The sequence below is a fragment of the Rhyacophila brunnea genome, unplaced genomic scaffold (genome assembly GCF_057557595.1).
Source record: "Rhyacophila brunnea isolate RB1 unplaced genomic scaffold, BYU_Rbru_1.0 scaffold_5, whole genome shotgun sequence".
NCBI lineage: Eukaryota > Metazoa > Arthropoda > Insecta > Trichoptera > Rhyacophilidae > Rhyacophila > Rhyacophila brunnea.
Window position 1 is genome coordinate 22,480,214 of NW_028233170.1, and position 20,864 is coordinate 22,501,077.

Genomic DNA, 20,864 nt, shown 5'->3' on the forward strand with positions numbered 1-20,864 from the left:
TAAGCATACTTTATATTGGCTAATTTGCTCGGCCTACCGGTCTTGTTTAAACAAGGAATTATATTAAATTTGCGCGGTTGAACTACAAAATATTTATATTTTTAAAACAAAAATATTTCTTTATTTTAGAGAACGTTAATTTTCCACTCTTTATCTTACTTTTCCCATTAAAACTTGTATTATTTTGGTGGGGAAAGCTTTTTAGGACTGGGTGTAGGATGCTCAAATTAGCCCATATGACCAAAATGTCTAGGTATACTTATAATTATTCTGATCAATGTTTATACCAGGTACCTATATCCAATGCGTCGGTCGCGGGATATATTGTGGTCGATCGCACCAATAGGCCCGCAGAAATTGAATAATGCAAATGTAAAAACCGTGTACATTCAGTTGTAATATTATTTGATTTCATTGAGATTCGAAAGGAGAAGCATTAGCCATTCCGATTTGTATTTTCTTAACCAGCTTACGTGAAATTCGTTTTCAAATTAACCACAAGGAAGCCCGCGTTTCTTCATTACTCATGGCTTACTGCAGGAGTGAGAGTAAGAGAAGAGTAAGGCGTAGTTCCTCTTACCGTCACGCAGTAGGCTCTTTTCACAGTAGGAAACCTAATAGTTTCCCAGCAATCTATGTGAAACGCAAACGTCAATAATTTTGTAGCTCGTGTTATTTTAATTAAATAATTTATGTCGCAGTTTAAATACAATTATTTCAGAAGACCTATATATAGTAAAACAAAAATATTCCCCGAAAAATCATTAAAACGACTTTTTCCGCTTTTAACAGTTTTGATCGGTACTGAGTAGTGGGTAAGGTAGTGGATCACAGCCTAATTGAAGATGGACATGCCTTGTGTATACAATAAAAAATGAAATTATATTGTTAAATATTAAAACGAGGTTTTAACGTAATATATAGTTGAATCATTATTAAATTTTAATTACGTACAACTTGTCCAAAATTATCACTTTTAACAGTTTTAACCACTTTTTTCGTTAAGCCGCGATTTCATTTTTGTTAGATTGCATTTTGGACTTCCGCCAAATGTAATTTAATTTATCTCACGTAGTGTATTGTGTTTTAGCCAACACCTGTGCACTGGGAATAATCTAGTTCTAGTAATAAACATATATTATGTTATTGGAATATTATTGAATTGCACACTGCTCTTACAGTTGAATTATTGGAGATAAAATATTTATTTTTTTAATTATAGGAGACAATCAAAACCTCTAGTTTGTATGATTCGATGTTTAAAGCGTGATTAGTTTGATATAATTAGTTTATAAATAAGTAATTTGTTTTAATTATGTATTTTCCTAAACATTTATTAACGTAACATACATACGCTCAAAATATATTACATATCATCTTTGAAAATGTCCGTTGTTGTGTATAATAATATGTTCCATAACAATTTATAGTTTAACCCGTAAAACTAGACATTTTAAAATACTTCTATATTTAAAACACAGACTTTGGTATAAATAACTGATAAATAAAAATCGCAAGATAAATAATTTTATATTTTTAACAATCAATATTTATATGTGATTGAATCCCATAGAAATTAGTTTTTAAATTATCTTATTAATAATTATTTTGAATAAATGTGCCCTAGCGATCTAAGCGCAAACTAAACAACTTATGATTTCGGAATAAGCCAGACAGTGATTGGCGCTATGAGACTGAAGTCATACAAAACAGATCTGAAAAAGGGGTCAAATTAATCCATAATATAGTTGAATCCAGGCGGCGCTAGTATGGGTATATGGTTATAAACCTTATTAAATTAAATAAAACTTCTAAATTCTGATGATAGACGACTCTTCATTGGATGGATTTTTCTGCATATTTATTTATTTTTTAAATTAAATTAGTTACTTGAAGATCTATTTTTCTTAGAAGGTAGGATTTAAATAATCGCCTACTATGGAGCCTTCGCCACTGCTAAATACGGTCATTATTTTATGAGATTTTAAAAATTGTAATTAAACTCTTATACATTAATCACGTATCTCCCAAATTAAAAGTTTTTGACTAGTCACTACTCTAACCCAGTGATTCCCAACCGGGCCCGCGAGAATTCGCGTAAATTTGTTGATACTTCGAGTAAAAAAAGTAGTAATAACGGATGAAAGAATAAAAATGACGAATTGAAAGATCGGTTATGAGCATCGCCACCTACTATGCACTGGTCCAAGTATTTAAATAAGTCTGTTTATCCGGAGTGTAGGAAATTAATTATTATTATTATTTAGTACCTACCGTCAGTGATATCTTATACACGTACGCGGAGTATGCGTTAATTAGGGGTAGCACATTATAAGTGGGTTGTAAAACTTGAAAATGAAAAATGAATACAAATTATAGCACTTTTGAGAGAAGATTTTATAGAGATGTATATCGAAATTCAACGCTGACATTTTTGTGTAGGTACTTTGTTTTTTTTTGTTTGCATGTATCCGCTGTAAAAAAAAATGATAAAATGCAGATGACGAAATTAATTTGAGGCTACAGATAGTAAGGGGCAGCAATTTTTCTCTGGTTTTGTACGGCATTTTACTTAGGGCCCCGCGATGGGTTTTTGATTCGAATCCCAGGTCTGGAAAATTCACATAATTATTGTTTATTTTGTCATTGTAATTTGGACTCAATAGGTTGAGCAATAACATCCATCCTAAAAAAACAAAAATCTGTTAGTATCTCCACACTATGGAGGCTCATATGCTCCAATTAAGATCGATCATGGTAATTTATTGTATTTATTTAGGTCTGCCTCCTGCTTTATAAGTCTCTTTTGTAATTGACCCTCCTGACGTCGTTCGGGTAGGCCGTAGGGGTTCTGCGAACCAAAGGTTGAACATCACTAGTCTAACCTTTCTAACCTTTGTTTCGACATTGGTCGACAGTATCAACTGTAGTCTACTCACGCATACTCAAATAATTTATAAAACACTTTTAAATAAAGTTGATATTTCTCAAAAGTCTGAACTCTGTCTCAGTATTAGGTACGCATTGATTAATACGTTTAGGTACTTGTGTATCTTTTCCATCAATTCCCCCAGAACTAGTGTGTGTTACTGCGTAATATAATATATAAAATCATTGCTGCATTTCATTTACAAGAATGGCATTCTAGTCTCGTATAATTTATTTAAAGTTTTAATTTAATTTTGAAATTATTCTAGTATCCTAGTTATTATTCGAAATATTACATCTAATGTGTCGTATTTTTGAAGTTATACTTCTTTATGCGCGTTTGGAAAATTAGATCAGAGTGTATTTTTGGCGTGTGACATGTAACACATAATTTATTTTTTCACACGAAAAAAATCGCACTCGATTGGATTCGAACCACGATTGTTCGGTTATCAGCCGAACCCACTGCCTTTACGCCACAGTATGATAATGCAATCGTGACGATTATATAGTATAATATTATAGTTTATACCGTTGCCTAGGCAGCGAATTTATTATTATATGTACGAAGAATTGTTCCGTTGCCTAGGAAACGAATTTATTATTGTCGGCCATTTGCAATTCCTTACGTAAACAAACGATTAAACGTCAGATTGACATTTGGTACTTTAAAAATAAAAACAACGAGAAACCATTATATAATTTAGTAATATAAGTTAAAGTGTATAGAAATAAACCAACGGCGTTCCAACAAGCGGTCCTTTTTCTTGAGTGTGTAATTTAACAAGATAATTAAGAGCTAGTCGAAGAATCTAGGTTATCACAAGTTTTGTTACGCCAAAGAAGTATAACTTCTAACGCGCGTACATAAATACACACACGGATATTTTTTTGATAAACGCAGCCACCCACGTAATAATCTGCCTTTTGTGGAAATTTTAAACCATAACAACGCATTACATTGAATGGAAAACAATTTTCCGTGCCGCCAGGAAAAGCCCCGGGGACCTGGCGAGGTTATAATACATTTAATTTGATTCACACCGTGTCGCTTTCATTTTCCCACGAACGCCTTTTGCATTGTGTGTGCACTATCTGGGAATAATGGAATTCGATTAAGCGTGCTTCCGCGACTCCTTTGTGGATCACAGCCACGCGTTCCAAATTCAAATGCCGTCAGGTGCGATGCGATGGGCTGCATTCGTTCGTCGACAGATGCCATTGCACTCGCAAACTGCCTAATTAATTTGATTGGTGCATCTAATTGGCGGCAACGCTTTAGTATGCAATTATTTTTTTAATACCTACCATTGATACCTCATATTATCATCAGCTGTTCAGTGATGGTGGCCACCGGAACAGTTATTAATCTACCCATTCTCAATGTCGGTACCATTGGAAATTGTACACGCATTCTTATATTGATAGTAGATATTAACATAAATCCATTTCCCACAGTAAACCTGGTTGCGTGTCATGTGAATTTTGTTGGGTAGTAATAGTCAATATAATATAGACTTTTTTAATAATTCAGTAGTTGGTACTCTTTATTTAGGTACCTACATATTATTTTGGTTGTTATGTATTCAACTATAATTATCGATATAAACAGAAAATAATAAAAAAAATACTTTTGACATATGGTAGTATGGTACTCTTACATAGGTACCTACCATAAGCATACGTTTCCCATTGAAATATATATGTGTATAGCAAAGATGTTGAAAACCTTATATTAGAGTCTAAACGTAGGAAATTGAAGCAGAAAAAGCAAAAAAAGGATGATTGGTCCACATATTATGAAATTAGCTACAAGTGACTTCGCATTGCAGGTTCGTTTGCATAGAACTTCACAGTGCCGTTATGACATTTATTTGCCAATTTTCGGGCGTATAAAAAGACAATCTGTCACAAATGAGTGGATAAGCGGGCAATAATACTACATTTCGGCATTATTATTTAATTGAACAATCATGTAAAATATGTGTCAAACAGTTTATAACTGCACTCGAGTATGTAGTCATAATCAGTAATCACTAATCACAATGAACATAAAAAATGGTCGACGTTGTGTATGTAAGAAAATCGGAATGGCAACTGAGCGGTTTTAATATTTATGTAGTCAACTTAACCATACTTCATGCGCTTGCAAAATAAGTTCAAATATCAAATAACAGAAACAATGTATAAAGAGTTTCGGGCGTTCCATTGATTCTGGTGTTTCCTATTAGGTACCTGATTCTGTTTGAGATGATCATGTTGTAGGCTGCAGCATACTGTAGGCTTAGCTCACGCTGCAATATCTGTTCTACTTGATTAAGGTATCGGTTTTGGCATTGTGCAGGTGGAAGGCACATGCGACACTTGTGGATGAGTTTGGTTCTAAACGCATACGTGTAAATCTACTGACTGTAAAGTGTGCCTGGATCCTGAAATTTCAAAGCAATATCTTCCACGTAGATATTATTTATAAGCATTTAATTGAACGTGATGTAGTTAGATATTTTTTTAATTAATGACTTTAACGCTGTTTTCCTTTGTAGCTAGCTACAAAGATCCTTGTGTAGGTGTATTATCTACCTATCACACGAGTGGGGGAAGTATATTTTCTTAATGGTGCTATACCTGCAAGCAAAAATATCCGTACGTGGGCGGTAACAACTAACCGCCCCCTCATACCAAAAGGGTTCTTACCCCAGGGCACTCCAAATTACCATTTACCGCTTGCTTTGTAACGCTTCGATTCACGTGTGGTTTTTCTTAAAGAACTCTGTTTCCATTTCAAATGTGTGTATACCTACCTAGGTATTGTTTCGTTCTGCTGCCACCAGCGCTCGAAATGAACAATTTTACGAACCGGAGCGCTCGATATTTTTTCGAAAATATTAACATAGTTATTATGTGTATATTGTATAAAAATAAGTGTCGTAGATTTTTGTTATATGGCATATCTAGCTCAAATGGTAAAAATATTTTTTACACGAGACGGGGCGATAATTTTGGGGATTTTATGACCCGTAATGGCGCTCCGGTGCGCTCCGATCCATTTCGAGCCCTGGCTGCCATCCAATATGAAGTTTTAATGTAAACACATACTGAATACTCTGCAGTCTAGTTATAATTATTATATTGTCTCTATAGGAGTGGTTTTCAAAATTCACCGTTTCACAACGTCGGTACAGTCAACTGATGCCACCCTAAAATATATTATAATTTTCTGATATGATTTTCCACTCGCACATGCAATCTATTGTTTTTGCTTTCTCTGAAATTTTATTTCTCGAGATTCGAGATTGAACCTTCCCAAGTCTTCATGTGCATATAAGAAGTTTAAAGATTATTATTGCATTTTACGTCGAAGACAGTAAAAAAAATAGCACACTTTATTTTTTCGGAAAATTATCTTACCCTTAGTTTTTCAATTCCAAACATTTTGTTTTGGAAACGTAATTCAAATACCTAATAAGATTTGTTTTTTTCTTTTACAGTTGTGTCAAATGTTGTATCGACATAGAGTATTTAAAGACCACGCCAATGTTAACTATGATAAAAAGAAATTCTAATATTCTTCTGACTGTGTGACTTTTTTAGACTATTGCACCCACTTGTTATCGTAACTATTCATTGTATCGCATACCTTCTTGTTAATTTGTTGAGAGAGCATTCTATTGTGGTCTCACCCACTGCGTCACCCAGGATAATTGGCCAATTGATAGTAGCTCTATTACAACCATTCATTCACTCCTGTCATTTCCTAACTGGATCATATCATTAATACTTTATTATAATCGTCTTATATAATGTATGTGGGTATGTAGGTGTATGTGTCTATGTTCTTATTACGAGAAGGGGTTGAAAGACCAACGGGCAGGTTGGGGGTCGCCTTCGTATAGGTCTACTCAACTACCACTCAACTGCTCGAATCCGAAACAAGAAACGTTTGTTTTTTTCTTGCTTTATATTTATCTATGTGATGCTATTATTATGTCCTTGTACATAATCATATAATGCATTGTCTATCAGCTAGGTATCTCTATCGGCTATATCCATGGATTGAGAATAATTGTACATATTAGCAGACAATCCACCTAGATAGGTAAAACGTGTTCACTTTTAGGTAGGTACATATTATTTATTATCAAGAAAATATAAAACACCGTGTACCTACCTATTCTATAGCATACTTTTTATTAGCCGATACTGTGTGGACATTGTGATGGAAGATATTAGATCTATATAAGTTATCAATAAAAAAGCACATGGCAATTAGCGAATTATGTTATCGCTATTATAATATAATATTTTATTTTTAGGCTCTATTTAATCTTAATCAATAGCAGATTATTTTATCGAAAGTCTCCCTAATCTTTTTTCCATCTCACGGAGTATTTTGTGTCCTTTTAAGTATTTTTTTCGTCTTAGTACATTAGTAGATAAGAATGTATCTGATCCGACCATCGATTCGCCATATCGGATTAGGGATGTCAACCATCCGGGATTCTGCGGGATTGTCCTGAAAAAGATATCCCTGTACAGAATCTCAGTTGAACCACAACAGATAAGAAGGTCATAAATCCATATCACATCATATTTTAAAAGCCGGTCGGTCAGAGTAAAATGATATTAACTCGAAAACCTGGTTGTGGAGGGAAAATAATTAGTGATTTATCAAGGATAGAAAAAGACGACTGAATCAGCTGCTGTCAGCTGCAGAAACGGCTGTCAGAACAGCGGGGTTGAAATAATAATTTATAACTTTCATGGTCATTAATTTGTTTTTATATTCTCTATTGATCTCATCAATATTATTAAAACGACGTTTTTAACAATCTACAAACTTATCATTATAATTATTATCAAAAGATATGAGGTACCTGCCTATTTACTTAATTCATTATTAAAATATAAACAAAACATTTAAATCTGTCTACCGATAAAAACACTGATATGCCCAAAGACTTTGAATGCGACTATGTAATGAATAAAATATATGCCATCATAAGTACCTACCTTCCTTAAGGGTTGGCAGAAGGTTGTATGCTTTCCTTGTAAAAAACAAAGATACTAAAATACTAAATGAATACCTTTTACTTCTACGCCGAAATCGACAATAAGGTGTACTATTCGAATGGTTGTGTATCGTTGTATTGATATAACATTTAAGTATGTAGGTACCTGCCATTCATTGTCATTAAAAATTTAATAAACATTTGAATTTAAAATGTTTCCTGTCGACAGTCGCAATTTTTTTATGCTTTCAATATAATTTTGAAATTCATCGTGCAAAATAATACCTTTTTTAGTCCTTTTTTTAATCGGGTGAATGGTAAATACCTACCTATCAAACATCATTGACATAGGTAAATTATAATAATATATCTAGGTACCTACCTATACAAACTTTTTACACTTAGATCCCGTACATTATTTTCTTTATTTGGAAGATTGATAATCGCAGGTTTTTTACATTGTTATTAGACTAATAAATATTTAGGTGTATAGAATAATATTTTTTAGGTAAGAAAATTATAAAACATAGTTTAATAAGAATGTAGATAATGTATTTATTATAATCAAGCTCGCACTTTTATGGATATTTTGGTAATAAAATAGTTATTTATGAATGACATCAATAAATTATTACATAAAAAACGATTATTTAAATCCACTTTTCTGTTAAAAATGTGCTACGTGCGTTTGCACACTTCATGTTTGTTATGATAAGAACGTACTGCCAACTTGGCGCAGTGCTGCCAGACGAGTCCGAGACACGTCAGTTCGCTGCTGTTGTGTTCAGTTCGATAATATTGCGCGAACAGATGGTATTGTGCAAATAGTTGTGAGTTTTCACTATGGATCCGCCACATACTAAAGAAAATAATGAAAACGGATTATCAGAAAAACATCGTTCGACTAAAATGAACGATAGTTTACCTGTGAGTACATTTATTTTACAAAAATATCTCGCTGCTCAACTCCAGTGTTTTTGTTTACGTGGCGCCATGTTGGCATCATTTTGACATTTTGGCGTCAAGCAAATTTTCCTACATTCGATTATATGCAAATACCTATCCATTTTATAAGAATTTTCCCATATTTTCACACGGCGTTTTTTAAATATTTTAATACCTATATCTTTCGAAAAATGTAATTTCGGTTGATAAAGCAAATAGATTTGAATTTTTGATATTACATCAGCTTAATAATTATCTATCATCGCAAACTATGAACAAAATAGGATTAATGTATTGATATTGAAATAAAATGTTTGCGTAAATTATTAACATCACCAACTTTTTCTTAAAATAAATTATTCAACGTTGTCCCCTACAATATTTGTTATGATAGGTCAACCAGTCGACACTAATAAAATCCAGGGGTATAAGCCACTCATGGCAATAGTATTATTGTAAACAAAAATATTCATGTAGGGATATAAGAACCATTGCCTAGGATTTGTAAAAAATGGTAGGTAACTACTTCAAAGCATACAACACCGTGTGGTCCTTATTCTATAAAGTTGAAGCGGAGTTGCAGGCACAAAAAATTACCCTGCAATAAAGGATATGCACACACTTCACCAGCGAGCGAGTGGCTATCTTCAGTCCAATTTAGCAGTAAATGCAACTACTAGAATAAAGCAATTATTCGGTACAGTTCGGTTATGAGGAATACAGCGGAAAACACATTTTGAAAATACCCGATATACTGGATTATTTGTTAGTTTATGTTAGTTTAGGTTGGATTAGGTTAGGTTAGGTTTGGTTAGGTTAACCTAACAAAAAATCCAGTATATCGGGTATTTTCAAAATGTGTTTTCCGCTGTATTCCTCATAACCGAACTGTACCAATTATTCTAATTGATTCAGCGGCCTCTCCAATCAATGGATCAATTCATACACAACTATTTGAATAGAGGAGCTCAAAAAACTTATATATTTTCTGTATTCGTCATGCAATGTTATATCTAGCTATTATATTAAAATAATTTGAGCCTATTTTTACTCTCTTGTAAAATTGTCTTGTAGGACTTCCATAATCTCCCCATCGTAGAATACTTTGCATTGCCGTTAACCCTGAGTAGGTATCCGTGTTATATCCTCTATATGTGTCGCTGAGTTTCAAAACCCACTATAACATTTTCTCATTATGTTGAGAAAATCAACAAAAACTTTTTGAACTAAAGAGGTTTTTGAATGTTTCAGTAGTGTTATAGCGGGATTTGATAGACACATTGATTTTGTTTCATAAATGACAGTTAATCGTAGCGGATTTTGAAAGAGGCGATAAAATTTTCATCTAGAGATTTTAATAACGAATCCAACGATATATATCTTAATTATTTCAAAAAAGTGTCATAGAGGGTTTTGAAACTCAGCGACACATATACTTGTGGACTCTTTCGTTAGGTTTCTTTTAATGATGGTTTACTAATTTTATATGTTTTTTTTCTGTTTGTCGACAGGGTCCTGCAAACGGAGGCAGTGGTCCACAGCAGTTCTACGGGCCGCCCGGCTACCCCCCGCCCCACTTCCACCCGCACGGGCCGCCTCTTCCCCCGCCACAGCCCCCTCCGCACCAACCCCACCACCTGCCTCACTCCCCTCCCCACCCGTACCACAAGGACGAGAGAGCGCAGCGCCAGTACATAAAACTTAGAAGGAAATTGGAGCACAAACATATTAGAAATGATGGATTAGGTATGGCATCAAAAATATATGATCTTTCACTTTTATATCTGCAGAATAACAAAATTATAGAATGATGTGGTTGCGAAGCCAAAACCACACTTAACCTATTGAGCTGAATGTGGTACTCATTTTTGATTCCGTACTGTTGGAAATAATACTTAAATGTTTATAAATAATTACATGAAATTAAAATTCTTTTAATTCCATGTAATTTAGCCGATGAAATAAAACCTATATCTTATATTTTAAATAACTTAGGGAAAGTATTTTCAAATTGCAAAGACAAAAATAAACATTCGGATAACAATGGCAATTATGAATTAGTTTACATCAGAAAAAAATCCATCGGGCCGTCAATATCAGGATAGACAGACCTTACGCATAGCCGACTGGTCTCCGGCAATCAGAAAATGTTGCTGGTTGCTGTAACCGTGTGCGTAAATGCTGATTTCCTTTGTGTGAGTGTAAGAGGGCTTCTCAGAGTTCGCAAATTAGCCAATCTATAGTAATTTTAAAATCCTTTATCTCACGAGTTAAGTACATATCCAAAGCTGCCTCCATGTGTAACCATTCTATACTAATGATTATATTCATATTTAGATTTTTATTCTTTTTTTTTACTTTTGCATTATCTGCATTCTATGACACAGTAATATAAATAGTTTTTATTGTCACCCTATGACTTGGGAAGTGTTGTCAGTAATATGTTTGAATAAAACAGTAAAAAAAAAATATGAGAACACTATAATATAATATTAAAAATACATGAAATTGTTGTGGATCTGGGGACTATTATATTGTGGGGTGATACTAAGAAAAACAATATTTAAAAAAAATCCAGGCTTGATAATAACAATTACCTCGCCTTGTACTAAATTTTCATATAATTTATTCAGTAGAACATTCACACATTTTGCACAAAAAACTAGCTGTGCCTCATATTATTATACAATATAGATGTTATCTTATTTTATTTGAATTTATCTTTTTACGTTTAAATTTGAATACTGCGCAGGTACAGTATTACTAATCTATTTGCCCAAAAAATGTAGCTTGACATGGCCACAAAATTGATATACCACATAGCTATATTATAATATAATATATGACTAAATTTAACCTCCTGTCATTTTCTATTGTTATACATATTATGTAGTGATGTCTCATTTTGATAATTAATTTTAAATTTAAAATAGCTCTTGAAATGAGTTGAATTTTATATGCAATCGAGGAAAGTCCTTCTTTTGATATGTCTGTAATGCAAAATGTAATTTAATTAATTTAATGCAAACATTATTACATAGTATTGTTGCATGAGGAAAACATTAAAAAACTAATATTATTTGCTACCAACAACCTTTTCGACGGAAGGTATGTAAAAAATTCAGTGTTCAAGAACCTTTCTAGAAATACTTGACCATCTCCATAAATCTCTTCAGGTCATGTAACCTATCAACGGGCCATATGCCAGGAGTTAGGCGGATGCCGTTAACCCATTGGAGACAATTGGTGCATATTTGACACCGCCGTTGACCAAGTGATTCTTGAAAAATGTTTTAGTTTTTGATATTTCCTATAATCCTCATAATTTACCTATATATTTAAAAAGAAAAATATTAATTGAAGTGTTCCAATAGTTAAAAAAAATATTGATATTAAACATGTAATAAAAAAGTTGTAGCAGTTTTAGTAAACCCTTGTTAAGCTTACTACAAAATTTAATCTGGCAGTTGGTGCACATTTTTCTCCTTTGAAATCTGTCTTCAATGGGTTAACATTTAATATTTGGCAAACTATAACTCCAGAGAAAATTCTCAGGTAATAATATTCAAGGATTCCAGCCTGATAATATATTTATATTACTAGAATAATAAATAGACATACTACAATAATTTATCTCATAAAAAATACTTCCTCACTTTTCGCGAATTGGTTGTGAAATCAAAAATAATGATTGCCTGGTTTTAGTAGACGTTATTGTTATATGAAAGTGTAATAGAGCCTGTACACATGCATGGATTTACTTGTGTGTATTTTAATATATAATCGCAATATTAACTGTTCACACGTGAGCCGGCTCGCACATCACAACTCGCCTCGTGTGCCTAACCGTCATAAATCAAAGCTTCCGAGAACGGGCAGGCGGTGTTCCTTGATAAAACCTCGCACATCTGCCTAGCGATATCGACATTCGCCGCATCGTGCTGACAGTCTGGAGAGAAATGGCCGTTCGTTGCAGCTTTGCGCTTGCGCGGAGTCGACTTCTTTTAGATCCAACATGCAGGCGATCCAAAATGCGACATGTTGCATCTACGGATCGTCGAGCGTCGCAGTTGCATTGGCCAATCTGCGAAGCTCCATTTGATAACGTTTGTTTCTTGGTTTACGATGACGTCACATCGACGAATTCGTCGTAAGACGCATGCGGCGAGTTCTGATGTGCGAGCCCTCTAAAAGTGCTGACTGTCTCTCCAATTTCATTCTTCAAGCGTAAGCGAGACGCTATGTTGTCATATTATGGTGCTAGGACAGATTCAGACAGGTACGGACAAGAATCGGTAGACATCAAAATATTTTGTGCGGTGTCGTTCGTATTTCTTCCGGCAGGTTTGCCACTATCGTAAGCTTCTGAACTTTTTTCAAAGACGCATGCATTCTTGCAACTTGCATAATATTACGTTTTTACACATGCATTTTCTTGTTATGGCCGCGATAATCCGTACTGTCAGCAGTAAATCCGTGCATGTGCAAACGGGGTATTAAGTGTGTGTTTTTGTGTTTGCAGGTTTTAATTCAGGCCATAGTACCCCTGCACTGTCCCCGCGAAAGGAATTCACAAACGGCACGGCTAGTCGAGCCGCCAGCTCCGGGATGGGGGGCACTTCTTCCGAAGGCGAGGGGAGCTCTTCCGCCGCCACCTCTGTCCAAGGCGATGAAGAAGAATCGCAGCCACTATTAGAATTTCTTTCATCTTTACAGAGGCCACAGGTGAATATTCTTTTTTAAATTCTGCAAATATGAAATATATTAAATCATGACGTGTCTTATAATCACAGGAAACTGATGATCCTGTCCACACCAATTAATCAATATTCAATGTCTCTAAGGATTACTGTATTAAAGCATTATAAGTCTTGTTCGGGCCAATTTTTATCTCGAATTTTTTCTAATATGTATGTCTTATGAGGTATTTCAAAATTATGCAATTTTAATAAACAGAATTTAATCTTCTTAAATCTTCTGTCTATTCAATATAAAAAATAATGCAAAATTACACTTTACAATAACGGACAAGAGGAAAGCAATATGCCTCTCATGATCTTCTCTCAACCTATCAAAATGTATTCGTCTTTCACGTGTATTACTAATATTGTTTTCTCTTTCAGGTATCTGATGTAACTGCTCGCAGTGCTCTCGTCCAATGGAGCGCGCCGACCAATGACGGAAGTCCTTCCCCTCCTTACGCCGGAGAACTCACATACGAACTGCTGCTGGGAGACCGAGACCGCTACAAGGCCATCTACAGCGGTCCTTCTTTGTCCTGCAGGTTCGTTCTCGAAGTGGATCACCCCACGCTCATTATGAAATGATCTTGACCTTGGATTGGTTTTTTTACCTATCAATATCTAACCTGACGAAACATTTTCAGAGTGGAAGATCTGAGACCCGGCACGGAGTATAACGTTTGCCTGCAGGCTCATGCAGAAGGGCTGACTGGATCGCCAACCGACACAGCTGTGGTGCGCACTCCTGCATGTGAGCCGGCTGCGCCCCTACCTCCGCGTGTCACCTCACGTGCACGCACCGCTTTGCAGCTGCGCTGGAACCCGCCCCACGACAACGGCTCCCATGTGCAGCAATACATTCTACAGTATGACGAGGGGAAGGGCGGAGAGTTTGTGGACCTCTGCCGCACCCGCACCAAGCAACACCACTTGCAGAAGTTGGAGGGGTCCACCCGCTACCGCTTCCGCCTGGCCGCCGTCAACGAGGCCGGCAAGGGGCCTTGGAGCGAGGAGGCCGTCTTCTCAACCTCGGGTACCCCTCCAGACCCCCCCGAACCGCCAATCTTGATGGGGACTTCCCCGCGTTCCCTCGCCCTCCGATGGAATCGGCGTCCAGGTGACGAAGAGTTCTCACTGCAACGGGAGGACGAGTCCACCCGCCATGGGTACCTAGCTGCATACACAGGCCGCGACCTCGAGCACCTGTGTGAGGGCCTCACCCGTTGTTCCGATTATAAGTTTCGATTAGCGGCACATAACACCGAGGGCGCCTCGCGTTGGTCCGAAGAGGTCACGTACCGCACCGCCCCCGAGGCGCCCTCCCCTCCCTCCCGCCCTGCCACCAAGGGAAAGGTCCACGCAAATTCGTTCCGAGTGAAGTGGGACCCTCCTTTGGACGGCGGCGGTGCTGAAATCCAGCGCTACACCCTTGAGATCGACTCGGGCTCTGAGTGCCGGATCGCCTATGCCGGCCCTGAGCAAGAGGCAACGTGCGACCGCCTGAGGCCCGGCCGCCCCTACCGTGTGAGAGTGTCATGCTCGACGGCTGGTGGCTCTAGTGGCTGGTCAGAGTACCACTCAGTGGCCACGGAGCCCGTAGTCCCAGGGCCCTGCGCCGCTCCAACTCTCCGGGCCGACCCGCGGCCTGACTCAGTCTCTCTCGCTTGGCGGAGACCAGACTACGATGGGGGATCCCCCGTACTTGAGTATCACTTGAGCATCTCGGAGGATGGCGGTGAAGATGACTGCCGGCCGGCATACCGCGGCAAGGAGACCGAATGCACCGTGCAGGCGCTGCTGCCTGGCAGAAGGTACTTCTTCGCAGTGCGGTCATTCAATCGAGCCGGAGCGGGTCCTCGGTCTGAGACCCTCGCCATTACTAGCGGAGCCGCCCCTCCTGATCCCCCGGCAATGCTTCGGGCCGTTGCTAGATCACCCTTCACCGTTGCGCTCCAGTGGGAAGAACCCGCATCCAACGGCGGGCCACTCGCCGACTACCGGGTGGAAATGAACTCCGAGGAGGGGGAGAGCCGGGAGTTTGCACCGGTCTATCGAGGACGGCAACCCACATGTGAAGTCAAAAACTTGACACCCTTCACTGCCCACTTATTCAGGGTGTGCGCTAGCAACTGTGCAGGGGCGAGTGAGTGGTCGGAAGTCGCCTCCGCGTCCACACCTGCTGCGGCACCCGGAGCGCCCCCTGATGTGTCCGCAGAAGTGACTGCCACGGACGCCCTCGTCGCCTGGCGGGAGCCCCCATCCAACGGCTCTGCAGTTCTTCACTACCGCCTTGACCTCGGAGAGAGAGTTGTAGTGACAGATGGTCCCGCTCTAGAGTGTCGCCTGACAGGCCTCATTCCGGAGACAACGTACCGTGTGCGGGTGCAGGCTGTAAATGAGGTGGGCGTCGGTGGCTTTTCCCCTACTCTCAAGGTTGGCACCCTCCCTCCACCGCCCTCCCCACCTCCGCTCTCCTGCTCCCAGCGGGGCCACAACTTCCTGAAGCTCAAGTGGGGTGAGGGAAAGAACTCGGACTTCACGCAGTACACAGTGGAGATGCTCGTTCCCAGGAGGAAGGAATTTCAGACGGTGTATGAGGGGACCTCCCTCACGTGCCGTGTGAAGAGGCTTCAGGAGTCGGCTGTGTACCGCTTTAGGATCTGCGCAGCCGATGATGCCGGAGGGCAGGGAGACTTCTCAGATGAATTCGAATTTGAGACCACCCCGGCCCCTCCGCCCCCCATGAAGGCCCCTCGCCTTGCCCTCCCCGAAGTGGAAGACTGCGCCCTACTGGAGTGGTCTCCTCCCAAGGCCGCCGGCGACGAGCTCCCCATCTTTGTTGTACAGTATTGCCGTGCCAAAGATCAGGACTACAAACAGGTATGAATAAACCCCATTCATGATTTATATATTATGAATATTAATAATTAATAATATGTATCTAAAAACATTAAAAAAAAATTTTAATTAAAAAGTCTCACTCACAATTTAGAAAAAATCGACAGAACTGAAGCAAATAAAATGTGCATTCTTTGGAAGCCAGGTTTTTATTAGTACATTATATTTTATGAATATTGGCAAATCCATTTTTGAAAAAATCATAGTTTTAACGTAAGTAATAGAATATTCATAAATGTGTATAACTTGAAATCCTTTTTATTTATATCGATTCGAACTTCGGTATCATCGCATCAATGTTCGATTCGGTATAAATAAAACGGATTTCAAGTAACCGAAAAAAAAAAATATTTTAATTTTCTTTCTTTTAAGTACATAAATGAAAGTTATCAGTAATGAAATTGCAAGTTTTGCTCAAAATATCAATTTTTTCAAGATGACTCAATACGGTATCCAAACTACCCTCCTATGTTTCCATAATTCAAGTCACCCAGATCACAAAGTGAATAATTATTAACGCTTAATTAAGACTGAGCATTAATTAGCATTGAATCAATTAAAAAATTTTACCTATCTAATTTGTGCCAAAAAAAGAATTATAAGAATTTAGTTTGAAGGTGCATGTATCCTAAAATTAACCGAGAATTTGTTATTTTAAAGGTTTACCGGGGACCGGAGACGACTGTTCGGATGGAAGAGCTGGAGAGCGGCTGCGAGTACTGGGTGAGGGTGTGCGGGGAGCGCCAGGTGGGCGGTGGCACGCTGCAGGGAGCTTGGTCACCTCCCCTCTCATTCAGCACGCCGGCCGCCGCCCTCGTGGCCTCTCCCTCGGCCCCCTCCACGCCGCACGCCCGACGCGCCGCCAGGCGTCCTCCACCCTCTACCTGCCTCTCTGACCGCCACTACACCTTCATGCTGCTTTTCGGTTTCGTGGCCACGGCCGTTTTTGCAGCTGTCGCCGTCGAGCGCTTCATCGACTGGCGTAAGTCAGTCTAAGCTCCCTTTCTTCGCGTGAACGACGAATCCCAATTTTTAGTCTCGCCTCATGCAAACGGCAATATGTGACATATAGAAGGAGTTGAAATACTTTCACCGCAGTCGGACGCCGTTGCGCGGTTGAATACGCTGTCATTTGAAGTCACAGTAATGCATGGCGAGAGACAAAGTAGTCGCAAAGCCTCTCCGGTAACTGAAAATGTGGTCGAGAGACGTGATTTGGCATCATATTTTTATTAATACATATTGTTATCTGTCATTTTTGACTTCTCTGAGTGGAGATTTAAAATTTCCCAAGATCGGGGCTCCGTGTCCCCAGTTTTGTTATTCGCGGCTCGTCATGTTGCCTGAGGGCGAGAAGTTTGCGTGGAAGCGCACCCGCTCTCTTTGTAAATGTGCGGACTAATCTGTTCCATTGTTGTGAAGCGTTGCGCATTTGAATGTCGATGTTTACCGTATATGTTATTTTATACGTGCAGGTATACATATGTTTGGTGCTAAACTGAATAGTTTTATAGCAAAATTATATATATATATATATATTATACATATATTATTCTACATAGTCTTTTAGTTAGGCCAATCGAGATAATTAAATTTTATATTGTGGGGTAACTTGGTATGGAATAATATAGTATTTGTAAAGTATAGTTTTATCGTTGATCTTAAATATGTATGTGATGGAAGACAGAACTTTGAGATCGCTTTGGTGAGATTCGAGTCGGGTAGATTGGGAGAAGGAGGCGATTGAACCAAGTGATTATCAGCTTTATGCCCTATTATGTGAGGCGACTGTGTGCAATTTATCTATAAAACTGATATTAGCGGTTTCGCATCAATCCACTGACCGGGGTTGACTCCGACGGATCGATGTAGCCTCGGTTCCACCCCGCAACATATTCTAACAATATTTTTATAGAAAGATCACCAGCAAATATGGTAACGATTCAAATACTTCTGCGAGGGTGATCAGAACTGATAAATGTTTTCTTAAAATGGGAAAAATCAGCGCAAGCTTTTGACTGGTCGATGGGGGATCTATCTGTTGTATCTCGACAGAGAAATTAAATCGTGCATTATGTTGAACATAATTATATCGATTCCGTGATCATCTGATGCACTATCGAGTAGTAAAATCTTATCTTGATATCGTTTTATTAGCCTTGTTTGTCCTGCGGTCTCATCCGATTCAGTTGCCAGAATAGGCCCCTCAATGTGGAGCTGATAATGTTGGAGTTATCATTCCGTTTTCGATGGCACCGGACGTCAGTCCTAGAATATGCAGCATTTTATAAAAGTGAAAGTGTTAATAATTTTATATCTTCAAATTGATGTGACGATTATGAATGTTACTGCTAAATATTTCTATTTTCTAAAAAGATAATATGTCATTATTTCAAACATTCCTTATTTCTATATATTCCTAATGAATGTGCTACCTGTTGTAAGAGTTAATTTGCAGAGGCATCTCTCTTTTGAGAGGGGTAAACCGTCCTATCCGCTGAATATTGAATGTTATGTAAAATGTTACCCTGAACGCACATTCTCAAAAGATATAAATCTCCGTACATTGTCTACTCGTGGAGTTCTATTATATATGATAATTAGAGAGAAATCTCTTTATCGATGAATTAATTCTACTATTTTTTTACAATTAAGCTCTGACCGGTGCGTGAGCCGTCGTAGCATGCGCATGCCTACTTATGATTTTATTTACAACAGTGTCCATGTACAAATCTTTTTTGCATGCTTCTATGTTAAATTATTATTCCCTCGATTTGTGATTCGATTATAAAATATATTCTATCGTAACATCATCGTAAGGTTTATTATTTTATTTGAATTTGAATCTTCGATCGGTTCGATCCTAGGTTTTAAAAATATAAATTACCAATTAAAAATAATATATTTCTAAAATAGAAAGAAAAAAATATTTTGTAAAAGCCTAAAAAATATATTTTGCTGAATTACTATGTTAAATGACTAAAGATATTGTTTTTATATTTATAAATAAATAAATAAATAAATAAATAAATAAATAAATAAATAAATAAATGTTTGTCGTGCTTCCGTTTTCTGACTCCATTCTACTTCAGACTACAGACATATTAATATTTTTTATTGTTACGTAGCGTCTATATGAATTCTTTATAATGAAAGATAATAATATATTTTTCTAGGGTTGATTTTTGTGGATCGATGATTTCAATTATTTTATTGTGTCTTTAATATTCGGTGTATTCTCCATGTCTAAAGCCATAAGGATATAAATTATATTATACTACAGGCACATTTTATTGTTAGTCGATATTTGTGTATATCAGTATATCAATGTTCCAGTTAAAAATGTTTTTATTGTGATAGCCGATAATGGGGTTGAAGCACCTTAGTTTTTGTTACCGTACGGTAAAAAAAATTGTAGGGAATTTGTTAAATTTAATGTACTTCACACTTATTGTACAATTGAGATTTTAAAATTATATTATTGAAAGAAAAAGAAACATTTATGGGGGTACATACGTTCATTCATCTTCTCTTTATTTATCTATGAATATTTCAATTTGTAATTATAAATTAAATCGATGTGATAATAATAAAATGAAAAATTCTCCAATTTATGGGCATTTTAAAGTATGTTAATATGAATGTTAAACTGTTTTACGATCCGGCTATGCATTTTTGTATGTATGTAACAATTTATTATACCGATAATAATTTCATTACTTTTTTACTCATAATGGCCTAAACAAGCGAGCATTAACAATTATTAAAACTACTTAAATAATTTCATGTTAAGAAAAAAAATGTCAAATTAATCGTTATTCGACAAGAGAGCCTAAGGCATTTCATACGAGTGATTTAATTGGTTATTATCGCCTGTGCTGTCTTGCAAACTCAACCGATGGCAATGAGTTATTCATTTTTTTTTGTTTAACGGCCTCCTTAGAGTCAATACACTTCATATAAAGAAAATGTATTTAAATTATCATTAACTTTACTAGTAAATATTATGTACTAATTATTGAGTGTATTAAATGTGGCACTGTGGCAAATTTACAATAGCTCTTTATTTGTGCTGCATTATAAAAAAAAACTACTTTAATAATATAAATTTTTGTGGTATAGTCAAATTGTAAGAAATTATCATGAAGATGAATTATTAACTAATTGTGATCGGTCTAAACTAAAACGAATGTTGCCACATCGAGGTATTGAAAAAATGTACACACATACTAAAAGTAAAATAAAAATGTTTAAAACATGCGGAATTGTAATCAAGTCTTTGTAAATCCATTAGTTTAGGGAAAGTATAAATATACATATATATATATATATATTAAAATAG

At 37.1% G+C, this 20,864-nt stretch overlaps 1 protein-coding gene across 3 annotated transcripts in view; it reads left to right on the forward strand.

Moving 5' to 3' along the window:
* mtgo (miles to go) overlaps window positions 1-17,652 on the forward strand; it is a 262,815-nt gene extending 245,163 nt beyond the window's left edge. For 2 of the 3 annotated variants that reach the window (XM_085955835.1, XM_085955834.1), the window contains exons 4-8: window positions 10,394-10,628; window positions 13,405-13,607; window positions 14,006-14,166; window positions 14,269-16,504; window positions 17,183-17,652. In XM_085955835.1, the coding sequence (XP_085811961.1) occupies window positions 10,394-10,628; window positions 13,405-13,607; window positions 14,006-14,166; window positions 14,269-16,504; window positions 17,183-17,518 (3,171 nt within the window). In that variant the 3' untranslated portion in view covers window positions 17,519-17,652. Of the gene's footprint in view, window positions 1-8,699; window positions 8,865-10,393; window positions 10,629-13,404; window positions 13,608-14,005; window positions 14,167-14,268; window positions 16,505-17,182 lie in introns of those variants that run through there. The other variant, XM_085955836.1, reaches the window with a different exon arrangement.
* The last annotated feature ends 3,212 nt before the right edge of the window (window positions 17,653-20,864 follow it).